This window comes from Anoplophora glabripennis, unplaced genomic scaffold (assembly GCF_000390285.2).
Source record: "Anoplophora glabripennis isolate ALB-LARVAE unplaced genomic scaffold, Agla_2.0 scaffold1021, whole genome shotgun sequence".
NCBI classification, from domain to species: Eukaryota; Metazoa; Arthropoda; class Insecta; order Coleoptera; family Cerambycidae; genus Anoplophora; species Anoplophora glabripennis.
The window spans coordinates 67752-80953 of NW_019417106.1; the positions used below are offsets into that span (position 1 = coordinate 67752).

Consider the following 13202-nt stretch of genomic DNA (forward strand, 5'->3'; position numbering starts at 1 on the left):
GTTCGACCAGACCTGTATATGGGTATGGCTAAATAAATATCTGAAGAAGTTTTTTTCCAAATATTTTAATGCCGAGTTGCTGTGTAGCGATTTTTATAGTCGACTTTCAAATAACCTTGACAAAGTGGAAGTCAAGGACGTATTGAAGGTCGTGATTGAGTACCTTGACGTAAATTCCGTCGATTTTGGAGGTCAACATCTTATTCCGAGGCTGCTTCAAGGGTGACGAATCATTTAAACTCGTTGTGACCTTGACCTCAACGTCAAAATTGTGATCACATCCGGATGTAAAATTTTCTGATGAATCCATTTCCAAGGTTAAAAATAGGGGGTCCCATTTAAAATTCTGTGAACTGAACAACGTTTACTTTAGTCCATTTTTCGATTGGTGGCTTCTCTGATGACGAGATATTTACGTGTATCAATTAAAATGAGACACCCGGTATATGTACTTAAACTATACTATAAACTTTGTACAAAAACAGTTTGTAATTGTGTAAAATGACTGATAAATGATGACAAGTTACCGATTTTTATAAGATTAGTAATTTAGCCATCGCTAATTGAAATTATTTGTGGCATTTTTATGCAATCTAATCATGTTGATATTTGCCTACTTATGGAAATGAAATAAACTGTTTTGACAAAGATCACCATAATCAACAAATGTTCTTCAATTTTTTTCCTGTGATTCTATTTAAGCATATTAATAATTCAATTTTTTTTTCACAATACGAATAAATTTATATTTACAAAATATCTGTTATTAACATTTTCAGTTTGATTTTTAGAAACACATAAGTTTGTTTTCCCAAATTCCATAGTGAAAACTGATTTTTTTTCGCAATTTTCATTTCGTGCGTGTCATTTGCGGGTTAATTTTGTTGCTGTTGTATGTTGTTCTGGATTAATTTATTATATCTAGCACTGATTCAGCTGACGAAGTGGCTGAATCAGTGCTAGCAGAAATAAAAGGGTAAAAATGTATCATTTTTTTCTGTGACGGGAAAAAAGTTTGACATTTTCTCTCCCTTGGCAGGTAACAAAATGTCACTTTTTATGAAATTACTTTTTCCCCAGGAAAAAAAAATGAATACTTTTCCCGGATATGGACATACGAGATATATAATTTTAGAATATTTTATTATACAAAACTTACATTTCCTTAATGTCAAAAGTACAGTTGTTAAATGTGCGTTGCATGAAGGATATAAATCTAATAGTTGTAAATAGATATTTAACCAATTCAGTAGACCTCGATGAAGACATGTGGATACATCTTACAAAAAAATTCGATACAAACAAAAATTTAAGTACACACAGAACACGAATTAAAACTCGACTAGTTTTTTTATTTAAAAAATTTAATTTCAGGTTAGTATTCTACAGTTACACCCTGTATAAAGAATTTATTTGATAAAACAAATTTCAGAACAACTTCTCTACAAACATGCCTTATTCCCTAAATCCTTTAGCAAATTTAACAACAAATTCTGATAGATTAAGCTTTTTGGGACATTTAAATTAGTTATAAAGCATAATTAAATATATGAACATACATACAGTTAAATACAAATATGTAAGTACAGTAATAAAATGTATTTCAAAGGCATTTAATTAGTACAAATAAATACAGCTTAAAATATGAATCCTAATTGTATTTATAAATAGGTGTACAGATTTACATGCGTGTCTTAATCTTCGGACTCTTGAGGTGGTACAAAGTTGTCTCAAAAGCTTTCTTGTAAAGAGCATCCACAGGTGTTATGAAGGAGGAGAATTATGTCAAAAAATTAGTCACCAATAATAATTTTTATGTACACTCTTGTAACAGTCTTATTAAATGATAATATTTAACGACTTTTCCTTGCATATCTACTTCTATACTACCGTACTGTCTATCAATTTCAGCATGTATTTTTATCTCGACATCACAAATATGCTGATGATTTTTTGGGATACCTATCTTACAGCGAAATAACTACTTAGGTAGCTGGTTTTGTATTATAATCGGATCTCACTGATTTAATAAAGGCTAAAAGGCAGGAGTAGCAAAAAAATGTTGGGCAAACAGAATCCGGGTTGTGGTCAGAATAACTAATGCAAACGGATGGGGAAAAACTTAATGTAGAGCAAACTGACTGTAGACGAGATATTACAAGGTTCAAAGTATTTTTCTATTAGATATATTATGTATTTGTGCCTCCTTATTCCTATTTAAAAGGACATAGATAAACTGGAATTAGGTCAGAGGAATACATCGAAATATTAACTTATTTTAAATAAAAATCCCATCCCATCAACACAATTTTTTTTTAATGACAGGAAAAATATAAAACGTAGAGCAACAAGTCAAATCTATCAAGAATATTTATTATTTGATTTCATGTTAATTTATGATTATGCATTCCTATATTTTTTCCCTATTTTATAGTTTAATATTAACTGTAACCTAGAACCTATAGATATTCATAATTATGTTACTACGTAGATGAATCCTGTACATGGCAAAGGAAATACTTGTTTACCTTTGAATATTCAAGATTAAATTTAATATAGTTCCAAGCTAAGCTGTTTCTCTGGCATATCTTCTAGGGTAGCTTTAGCAGTGTGTTTATTTGTAGATCTTTATATAAACATGGCGACGAGAAAGAAGGATTCGGGGAAAACAAGTTTTATACCACTTAACAGTCGGATGGTTGTTATAAATTATTAAATATACAAATAGGCGTTTTGAAAAAAAAAAGTGTCATTTACAGTTATACAAAGAGTAAGAGCACTTTATATATTGGCAATTTTAGTATGACAATTTTTTAATACATTTTAATTCGAAAATTGACAAATGGAGACCTTTCATTTGGAATTATGTACAACATAAAAATCATTGGGCGAAAATAAACTATTTAAATCAAGTTAATCACATTTTGCTTCCTTAAAAAAGATGCCAATTCAAGTGTTTTTAAGACAGCTCCAACGATTTTTTTAAATATTTTAGTACCTAAGATTTGGTAAAGGAGGGATTTTGGGGTAGCTGACAAACATAAACTTATTTTTTTACCCGAACCCGAACAGAAGAAATTTTATTTGGTTTGAAATGCAGTTTTTTTTCGGAAGTGATGCATTATTGCAAAAGGGTAGGTATATCTTTTTTACAGCAAATAAAGTGACGCGTCATAAAATGCGTTTTTCTCAAAATCCTAACCAACAAAAAATAAAGATATAAACAAGACGATTTCAGGTGTTCTTAGCGATTATGTTTTAAGTGAAAAATAATGTCCACTTTCGCCTATCCCTTTCCCAAAAACCGTTACGTATGCAGTGCCCTTTATGCTTAATTCTAAAAAATAATTAGCGTTGTAGTAAATTTAAAATTCGATAAAATTCATATCGAGCAATGTGACAACGGCGCGGCGGTTTATTAACACGAGGTACTAAGGTGTCCATCAACCGCCAATACGCAATTCAGTTGGTATCTGGATTCGACCGTGGCGGAGTGTTTTTTGCATACCACTATTTCCTTTTCTTGAGGTGTTTTCCAGCGAGTGCGCGAAAATTAGATTCGAAGGTGTCGTACGTGCATCCAAAATGGTGGTGGACATTTTGAGCATATGTTGTAGTTTGTTTTGTACTTGTGCGTTTAAAAATTACTGAATTTTGCTTTTTGGTAGGTATAATTATTTTTAATACGTATGATTATTTGGATGACTTGAATCTTTGGGTACTTTAATTACATACATTTCAAATACATAATTTGATTAAAAGTTAAGTTCCTGTTTTAAGAGATTCATAATTACTAAAGTTCGAGCTAAAATTTAAGCAGAACACTATCTTCGTACTACAAAATCGATACATTTTATTTTATTTATTTAAAAACTGGAAAACAATTGTCTTAAAATCTACTAAATGTTTCACAATAATAGCCGTTTACATTTTTTCCGTAGGCATAACAAGTTAAGCGCTGTTGTCACGTTGTGATGAAACTCCCCAATATTACTACTTGCTGTATTTTGAAAACTGTTAATCTTACGCCCCTGTAAAATACAATTTTTTGTTCATTTATGATTACTCTATCTCATGGTGAAGTAATGGCAGTCAAACTTCTTACACCCTGTAATGCATAACGTCTGACTCAACTTGTAAATTATCTATCCAACGGCATATCAAAAGGAGAAAAACATAATTTTATTATAACTATATTTATAAAACAGATTATAAAAGACCTTAAGAATTATACAAAGAGAAATTAAAATATTAACAGTTCAGTACACCTGTAATTTTCCTTACAAGGTCAACTAGTTTCAATTTCTGGCGGTCATGAAGAACCTAATTGGATGCCCCCCTCCCTCCATCGCTCTTCTACCATGACGGCCAAATCATTTTCTGTCTAATATCTAATAACCAAGTACGCTTCCTTTTTTTCAAATAAGTCCCTAGCTACTTCTTCCGATACAAAATTAATAACAAAAGCAACAATGCTTGTCGTAGCATGCTATAATTTAAATTTGCCATGGGAGTAACAAATCAAAACGTAATTCGTTTCTGTAACGTTTTTAATCGGGGTAAAAACCCAGATACATTTAAGCATCGTAAATATCCAAAAGCTCTAGTTTAGTGTAGAGTATTTTCGCAAGATTGAGATACAGTTTAGTGTGTGATCTTTAAAATTTCCACTTTGTTTGAAGTGGTTCTCGAAATAGTACTAAAAGCCGAATTTTTAAGTTTCTCGTTGCTTTACGTTAAGAACCTTCTATAAAGCTATGTCCATTTAGTACTGAAACAAACTGTATTTATTTTTTACAGGTGTATTTTAATCTCTGTTTTAAATAACAGAACACTGACGTAATCAGATATCAAATGCTTTTGACAGATATTTTTACTCTCCTAATGTATCACTGAAAGTTAAATACATATCATGGTTTTACATCGACTTAAATTGTTGCTACTTCTGAAGCGCCTCAGGGTTCAGTCCTTGATCCGCTAATATTTCATGTTTATTAATAGTATTCGTGATAACATACAAACTAATATTCTTTTGTATGTAATGTTTTCAAACTGTCCACCTCTATTACACCTGTTGAAGGCTATTGTACTCCAAAATAACAAATCATCACAGAATTTATCATAATGTTTCATTATGACATATAGAAATTGTATGCTGCTCTGAATTGAAAGACTAATTCCAAAATTAACTTGTAACTAACTCGGTTTTATAAGAAACTTTTTCACGAATCTCTACTTTAGATTTGGTAATATTTCGGGTGCTACAAAAAATGCATCCAATTTCGTATTATTGAGATGTATATATGTTTGCAATGCGAAATTAAATTATATGAATTATTTATCGATTTATTTTTGTTTTTAATTAATGCAAAAAATTTGTATATTTAACATAGGTTCTTATGAGAAATGCTATGACGCATACCTTTACAATCGAATTATGGGTGAAACAAATTCAAATTAATGATAAGACGAAAAAATATGGACATTTGCCTAAATCATTAATTAAGAGAAAGAAAAAAGTTGGTTACCGCACATTTCACAGAGAAATAAATTATTAAACATCACAAGTTCCGACTTGTTCGCCAAATAATAAACGCGAATGAGTAACGGCAACAGCGCAATAGAGAGGATAGGTGGCGGGAAATTTAAATTAACGTTTGGATATACAACTTAGTCATTAGAAATGGATTACATTCAACGTGTTTATTTGTGTAATTCAATTTGGAATAATAAAATAAAATGGGAAATTTTCAAATGAAACATGTTTTTTTGAAATCTCTTTATATTTATAAAGCACAATACATTTTTAATACGAGAACTAAAAAAAAGCAGCACATAAACATTGAAATATTTATACTTTGCATCACAGTGCATGTAACAATCTTATACATTTTGACAAATTATGACATTTTTAATAGGTATCGTTTTTCATTTTAAAATTAACATTTCAAATATTTTAGTATATTTTTTAAGAATATTTTTGGAGAATATTGTTTTCACTTCAACAACTTTTTTCCTGCATTGGTTATTGTCTAATTCTTCATCCGACATTTTATAGGACTACCAACTTACAAATAATACTCGTGCGTTGCTGCCAAGTTTTTGTTGCAACTTGTGGCGTTTATTTATACATATTGGGTAAAAAATAGTAATTGAAATATCAGTAAAATGCAATATTCACCAGCTAATTTTATGTGTCTACACCATAGACTATTTAAATCACTTTTTCAATTCTTTAGTGTTTGCATTATTATTATTCTAAATGTGTCTGTTTTAGAGATATATTTCTTATTTGCAGTTTCTTTTTCCTTTGTAGGTCTTGCCCTATAATTAGAACTATCTGTCAGAGTAGTACATTTTTAATAAATAAATAAATAAATAAATAAACCAATCTTGCACCTCTAAACGTCTTGTTAGAAGAGACACATATTTTTAAATCCGTAGAAATCACCGTTATGTCAAGTCAAACAAGGGCAAAATACGTCTCGTCTTCGTCGAAGCTTTCCAAATTTTCTGTATATGGTAATGAGTTCTACGATGTGCTAGGTATACTAACGACGGCCTGACAAGTTAAAACTAGCACGTTTGTGTGCAAGGTACCACGGCTTCTAGACAACTTTTATTTCTATTGTCTATTTTTGGCTGCCAGCTACTTATCCTACGAGGTAGACTGTGTGTCTATAATAAATCTTGTTAGCAGTTATTTGAGCTTAATGATATTAGGATCAGATAAGAATTTCCCGTGACGAAAATAAGGCTAGTATTTCCACATTGCGTACTACAATTAAAAAAATCTAAAACGTCGTGCGGCAAGATATAACAAATTGGGCCAATTAAACGTTTTATTATCCCCTGGATGAGTTGTTATTCTTTTCATTACACTTTAATTCATCATGAAACGGTATTTGTTGGTTCTAAAAGATTATATTACCATATTTTTTCCTGTATGCTACAACGAGCGCTATAAGAAAATCCTGCTTTTAATTGCGATTTTGTATTAGCGTGCAAAAGTTAACGACAAATTTAATACGGAAGCTCTTTATAAGGAATTTGTTTAATTTTTCTCTAGAATCATGAACGTTTTTTGAAGAAGAAAAATGGATTATTGCTAAAAAACATTTATAACTTAAAAAATTAATAAAAAGTGAAAAATTATTTATTACATTGATTTTCAGCAAAACGACAAATTTAAATATTCCGGGCACTAGGAAAGAAAATCGCAGCGTTTTGGAATTATCAGGGTTTCTTTAGCTTTAACAACTTTGAGGTTGAAACGTTAGTCGATATCCTTAGTTTATTCATTATTTGCAAAGTTATGCCAAGTTATTAAAATATCCCTAAGTAATTATGCAATTTTTTACCTTTTTTCTAAATATTTTCACTTTGAAAAAAAATTATTTATCAAAAACCTATAATTACGACATGTAGAGAATACTTTGTGTTTTCAAAACCCTGCTTGGATTTTCTGTACGACCATTATTTCCCGAGTAGTCGATTAACAAAGTCAAAAATGATTTTTTTGTTTTGATCGACGACAAATAATTGTACAAGGCTTAGGAACCGCTCAAACTGATGAGTTTTATGATGAAATTGCCAAGAAAAATGTTTTGAAGTCCATAGGCCTTTTAAAAAAAAAGCAAAAATTTACAATTTTTTTTCCGTTGATTTTCTTATGAATACTCAAAACTGCTGACGCTAAACAAATTTAAACTGCAGATCTGAAAACTAGACACTTGAAGCTTCAATTTAATTTTATTTTTATTCTCTCTACGACCATTTCCCTCCAAGATGCAGCTCTGAAAATCATCCAAAATGTTGGGATTTTTTTAATATCACTTAATTTCTGTACCTACTGTATATGGAAAACTATCACCGACATAAGATAATACTAACAACTTTTCCTCGCAATTCATAACGCATTAAGCTTCTGACAAGAAAATTACGGAAAAATCCTAGAGATAATAAATTAACTATATGTTTAGTCCTTCCTCTTTGTGAACAAGAATACATGAAATATGGTACGTAATAGAGCACCTCCAAGATTGAATATGAATTCAATGCAATACTTGGCTTATTTGAACAAATACGGGAACATTACTGAAAACATTCCTTGAAATTTATGGATATTATTCTAGTAACTAGTATTTTATTACTAATGACATTAACCACCGATTCCTCTAAAATTTTTATTTTCCAAAAACAATGCGAAAACAGAAAAGTACTTTTTGAAATATTTTGTTACAATTAAAATATATTTTTATTTTCAGGGCCCTACTATAAAACAGCAACATGTTACTATCTAATCATTTTAGTCAGGATAGTTAGGTATGTAGGTATGGGAAACGTTTCTAAAAATGTACCAGTAAAAAATGAAGTGCTTTGTAAATTGTGAGAGGCAAATCCCTGAAATGACTTCTAAATATAGAAAACCGCTAAGTAGGTCGTGAAAATTAGAGAAAATCGTAAACAATTTTACTATGCTTTCTTTTTGATTAAGAAAAAAGTAACAGGTTGATTAAAATGGATGAAACTAAAAAATATAAATAGGCAATACCTTTATACCAACATCTAATGACGTAATTAAAATATTGGATTGCAAATTCGAATCTGTGACTTTGTCTTGTTTGACAATATTTACAAATGCTTTGAAATATTTACTAAATACTAATAAATAACTTATTTACGAAAATCGACACTGTCCAACACGAAATCCACAACAAAATATTTGAAGCCGTCCCTGCACAACATACCCCGTATTTCATGGTATATGCCTATTATTTAACAATTGCCTTATCAACGTCATACAAATATTTTCAAAGATAAAAGGAGACGCTTGGGAAATATGATAACGTCAATATGCATAAAAACATTTTTATAATTTCAATTTTTTTGATTGCCGCTTGTCGGCTCGGTTGTCTGTTGCAGTGAAATTAAAATGTATCACTTAGAAAAGCTGTTAAATTCATTAATTGCTTGGCATACTCAGATACCCCATTTATACGCGTTTCAACTTAAGATACTAAAATAAAACCACGTTGAAAATATGGCGTCATTATAATTAAGAATTGCCAATCAACATAATGTTTATTCGCTTCGCCCTTACACTTAGGTATAGGGTGTTCATATACGATCAATTTCTTCACATTTCAAAATTGTTTACATTTATACAGGGTGTCCCAGTTGGGCTTATTTGATGTTTAAAAAAGTGGTGTTTTCAGTAAAATCAAATAAATTTCTCCTATTTTTTTATTATGTATAAAATAAAATTCTTCCGAATACCTGTTGTCAATAGAATTTTAGACATATTTTTTTCCACGGAACAGAAGTGGCTATAAACAAGTATGAATCCTTAAGTAATTAATTTGCGAATTGAAAGCAATCCATATACAGGGTGATTCACAACTTATCCAAAAAAAATTGGGAATAGATGCAGCATGAGAAATGGAATCAATATTGTAAAAATTTTTTTTGTAAAATCCTTATAGTTTCCGAGAAAAAAAATATTGAAGTTATAGTGCATTCAACCACTACATAGCTGGACAACTGTAGTCTCTAGCGTCATTCGCCACGTGGCCTCAGCGACTCCGAATACTAATTTGGATCTGTTATCTGTGGTGTTTACAAGTGGTGTTTCTTAGTAGTTAGTGTCAAAAATGGGTAGTTAGTGTCAAAAATGGTTTGCGTGTACTCGGAGTTGATGGATAATTTATGGTGAAGCATTTGTGTTATGGTGAAACAAGACATTTGTGTTAGTTCGTAGAAACTGTGTACAACCGACCCAAATGTGTTTACACATTGGTGGATAAAATACTGATTAGTTGTTGTAACATCGGGTATGTCAAATGATTTTATTATTTAAAAACATAAATTAATTTTATTAATTAATAAAGGCAAAAGCAGTTGAATTTGCCGATATAAAATAGGTGCGATAAAATTCTATTTACATATTTCTTTCCTTGCGAAAGTTTTTGTCCGTTTTTATCACACCGCCATGCTGGTCGCATTGTGCGAGGTCAGGTTTTACAGTGGACCAGTTTCCAGTGCCGTGCAGAAGTGTATTTTTAAATCATTTTCGAACTGCCCTTTTTGATTTTTTCTTTACAAAATTGTATTTGTAAGGGTCCCCTGTACATCCAGAATTTTTTTTTTTGATAAGTTCTGAATCACCCTGTATAAACAAATGTCATAAATTAACATTCCATGCAACATATATTCAAATTTAATGAAATAATGGCGGCTGACAATAGGCATGATATTCTTTTAATTTGTAGTCTTAGACTTTTATATTACCTATTGAATTTAATATCCTCTAATGGCCGATAACCAGCAAAGTCCGAAAACAGACGAAACCACCCTGTTTCTAATCTGGAAGAACCTGATTTTTCTGAGCCAAATATGATTTTCCAGGTGTTGAAATTATATTATTTTGTATCGTGAAGGTCAAATTCAATTGAACGTCTACAGAATAAAAATATCACTGAAATATTTCCCAAGTAAATCTGGCACCTCACTATTTTACTTTGTTACAGTCAGATAATATCAGTTACATGCAATTGAAATTAATAATTCTAATATAAAAAATACTAAGAAATACATATACTTCCTTAAAAAAAGATCGAATGAAAAAATTTAAATTGTGAAAACATTATCATTTATAACTAGGTATGTAGGCACCTATTTTACGACCTTTACTCGTATTATACAGAGATAGATTATTTCGGAGAAAACTTGTTTTATACATTTTTAACATAACCTACATGCAACCCGGTTTGATGCTTCCTTCAGTTCCTTCGCCGCCCTTGTCGAAGAATTATAAACATTCTCTAGTTGGTCGTTCCATCTATTTTTATTACCCAGTAAAACGCGATTCAGTAGCATCAGGGCGAACATCACAACAGAGTAGGTACTAAAAATTATCAAGACAGTGACTTCGATCGTTGTTTTAATAAAAACCGGCAGGACGTCTCAGTGAAAGGATAAATACACGGATCACTGCGACCTAGGCCTTCAAAATTTATTATTACCGATTACCGATAAGTAAGGTGTTTTCAAATAAAACACAACATTCATATTTAGGTATTGCGTTACAATTAAATAATAAAATCGTATAAGTTCATCAGTCTTTAGTAATATAATTTCCTTCAGTCAAAATATATTTATAATAGCTATGGAATACGAAATAAATAGGTAGCTTTCCATAAATGTACGAAAAGGCAACATTTAATAAGGATTAATTTAATAAAAATAATGCCGACTTACCTGCGAGGATTCTGCATGTGTTGTAGGAGATTTAAAAATTTTAACTGGTTGCCCCGACATTGTCGAAGTCATAATTCCACTTATAGGTTTTCCTGAAGACTGAACCAGCTTGATCATTTGTGGCTGGCCTAGTTTTATACAGAAAACCCAAAATTAGTCACTTGTTATCTGTGACAGAAATGTACAAATTTAAAGGGCTTAAATTTGAATTACATCTGCTTTAAAATACCGGGAGGGATCAAAAACAAAACTTTCAATTTATGGAGTTACTACTGATGCCCCTCCAAAAATTACTTAACTATATTAGTTCCTAATTATCACAAGCTCAAAACATTAATATAATATTACACCACCCCCTGTGATTATGATACAGTTGTGGCATGCTATCGTGCACTAATTTTCAAAAATTACCATTGGATCCTTGTATCACCCAGTTCGTTGTATTTGTTTGTTGGGTCATCTTTGACACTTCCACTACACAATGAAATCAAAATAGTCTTGAAAACTTATGAGTAAACCTTTAGTTTTTCATTAAAATCTAAGCACACCATCCGAACTAGACATCCGTTCATCAAAATGGCGACCTTAGTAAGACAAAATTTCAAAGCTCATTGCACGAGTGTACTTGAAATAAAATTTTATCAAATTACTTCTCTTGATTAAAGATTTATTGCACTTTCATATTTTATAAAAAACAACGTCTTTGAGACTTTTATGACACGTACACGAGTTTCTAAAGAGGTGCTATTTCGTGCAGATACATCTCAGATCAGCTTGGCGGCGGGCACAAAGTGATCATGCTGATTGGTCGAGCTTACTCACGTGGTATACGCTGAATATAGTTCTGTGATCGGCCACCAGTTTTAATGTTTGGCGCCTTTTTGGTGGCGCTACCTGCCAGAGCAGCACTCAGGGAGCAAGTTTTGATTATCAGCTGTGACCCATATCGCCATGGTTGCCAGATTGGCAAAATTTCACCATAAGAACCCATACTATTTATACAAAACACCTTATATTTAAAAACAACCCATAAATATACAAAATAAAATGAAAAATAGTTTTATTTATTTTATATTATTTAGGTGTATTCAGTGTATTCACAATTCAAACCAAGTGCCCTGTCCTCTCACGGAACTAGTTTATACTGAAAAAAAAAAAGTGATAAAGTATAAACAAACTGTTGTGACATGTGACCCAAGAGGAACTAGATAATGTTATAAAAGTAAAACAATTTGTAGTATATCTGGATTCAAACAGAAATAAGGATAGAGGTTTAACAGTTCGTTAATAATAAAATAACATTCTTTTATATTTGTTTGAGTGAGATAAAAATTTGAAATATAGATACTCAAAGTACCTACTTTTTATAATGTACAATTTCATTATAACTAATAAAAAAAACGAGAGTGAATAATTCTAATTAATTTTTTATAAAAGACATAATGAATGTCGTTACAAGTGCTATTTTAACGACGTTCATTGCAAACAGTGTAAGCAAATATTTTCTGTCAACGATGAACATCAGCAGAATGCCTAAAAAAATCGATTTATTTTAGTTTTTATTTCTTTTTTCCCTTTTTGGTTATTTTACATCGGCCTATTTCTGTTACTATGATTATTATAAGTATCTACGATAGGCACGAGCAACTGTCAATCTGGAAATGCCGATTTGCCGAATCCTCACTTTGTTTTTGTACATTTCAATGAAAGTAGGGTATTTATAATTCAAATTACAGGTGGAAACTCAGTGAAAAAGGAAGGGTGGGGGGAGTGACCAAACCTCTCTTTTTATATACAAACTTGTTTGTCACGAACGAAAATACATTAGTGTTAAATATCTAATTAATTCATAATCTGGCAATTATGTACTTTTCCCGTGTTAGCACGATTGTATTATGACGTCAAATAGCAAATAAGCATGAACATTGAACATTGTCTTTAAC

The 13202-nt window shown here is 31.0% G+C and overlaps 1 protein-coding gene across 3 annotated transcripts in view; it reads right to left on the reverse strand.

Moving 5' to 3' along the window:
* LOC108914749 (transcription factor Dp-1) overlaps positions 1-12034 on the reverse strand; it is a 57510-nt gene extending 45476 nt beyond the window's left edge. For 2 of the 3 annotated variants that reach the window (XM_018720622.1, XM_018720624.1), the window contains exons 1-2: positions 11671-12029; positions 11260-11387 (exon numbers count right to left, since the gene is read on the reverse strand). In XM_018720622.1, the coding sequence (XP_018576138.1) occupies positions 11260-11387; positions 11671-11719 (177 nt within the window). In that variant the 5' untranslated portion in view covers positions 11720-12029. Of the gene's footprint in view, positions 1-11259; positions 11388-11670 lie in introns of all 3 variants that reach the window. The other variant, XM_018720623.1, reaches the window with a different exon arrangement.
* Between the last annotated feature and the right edge of the window lie 1168 nt (positions 12035-13202).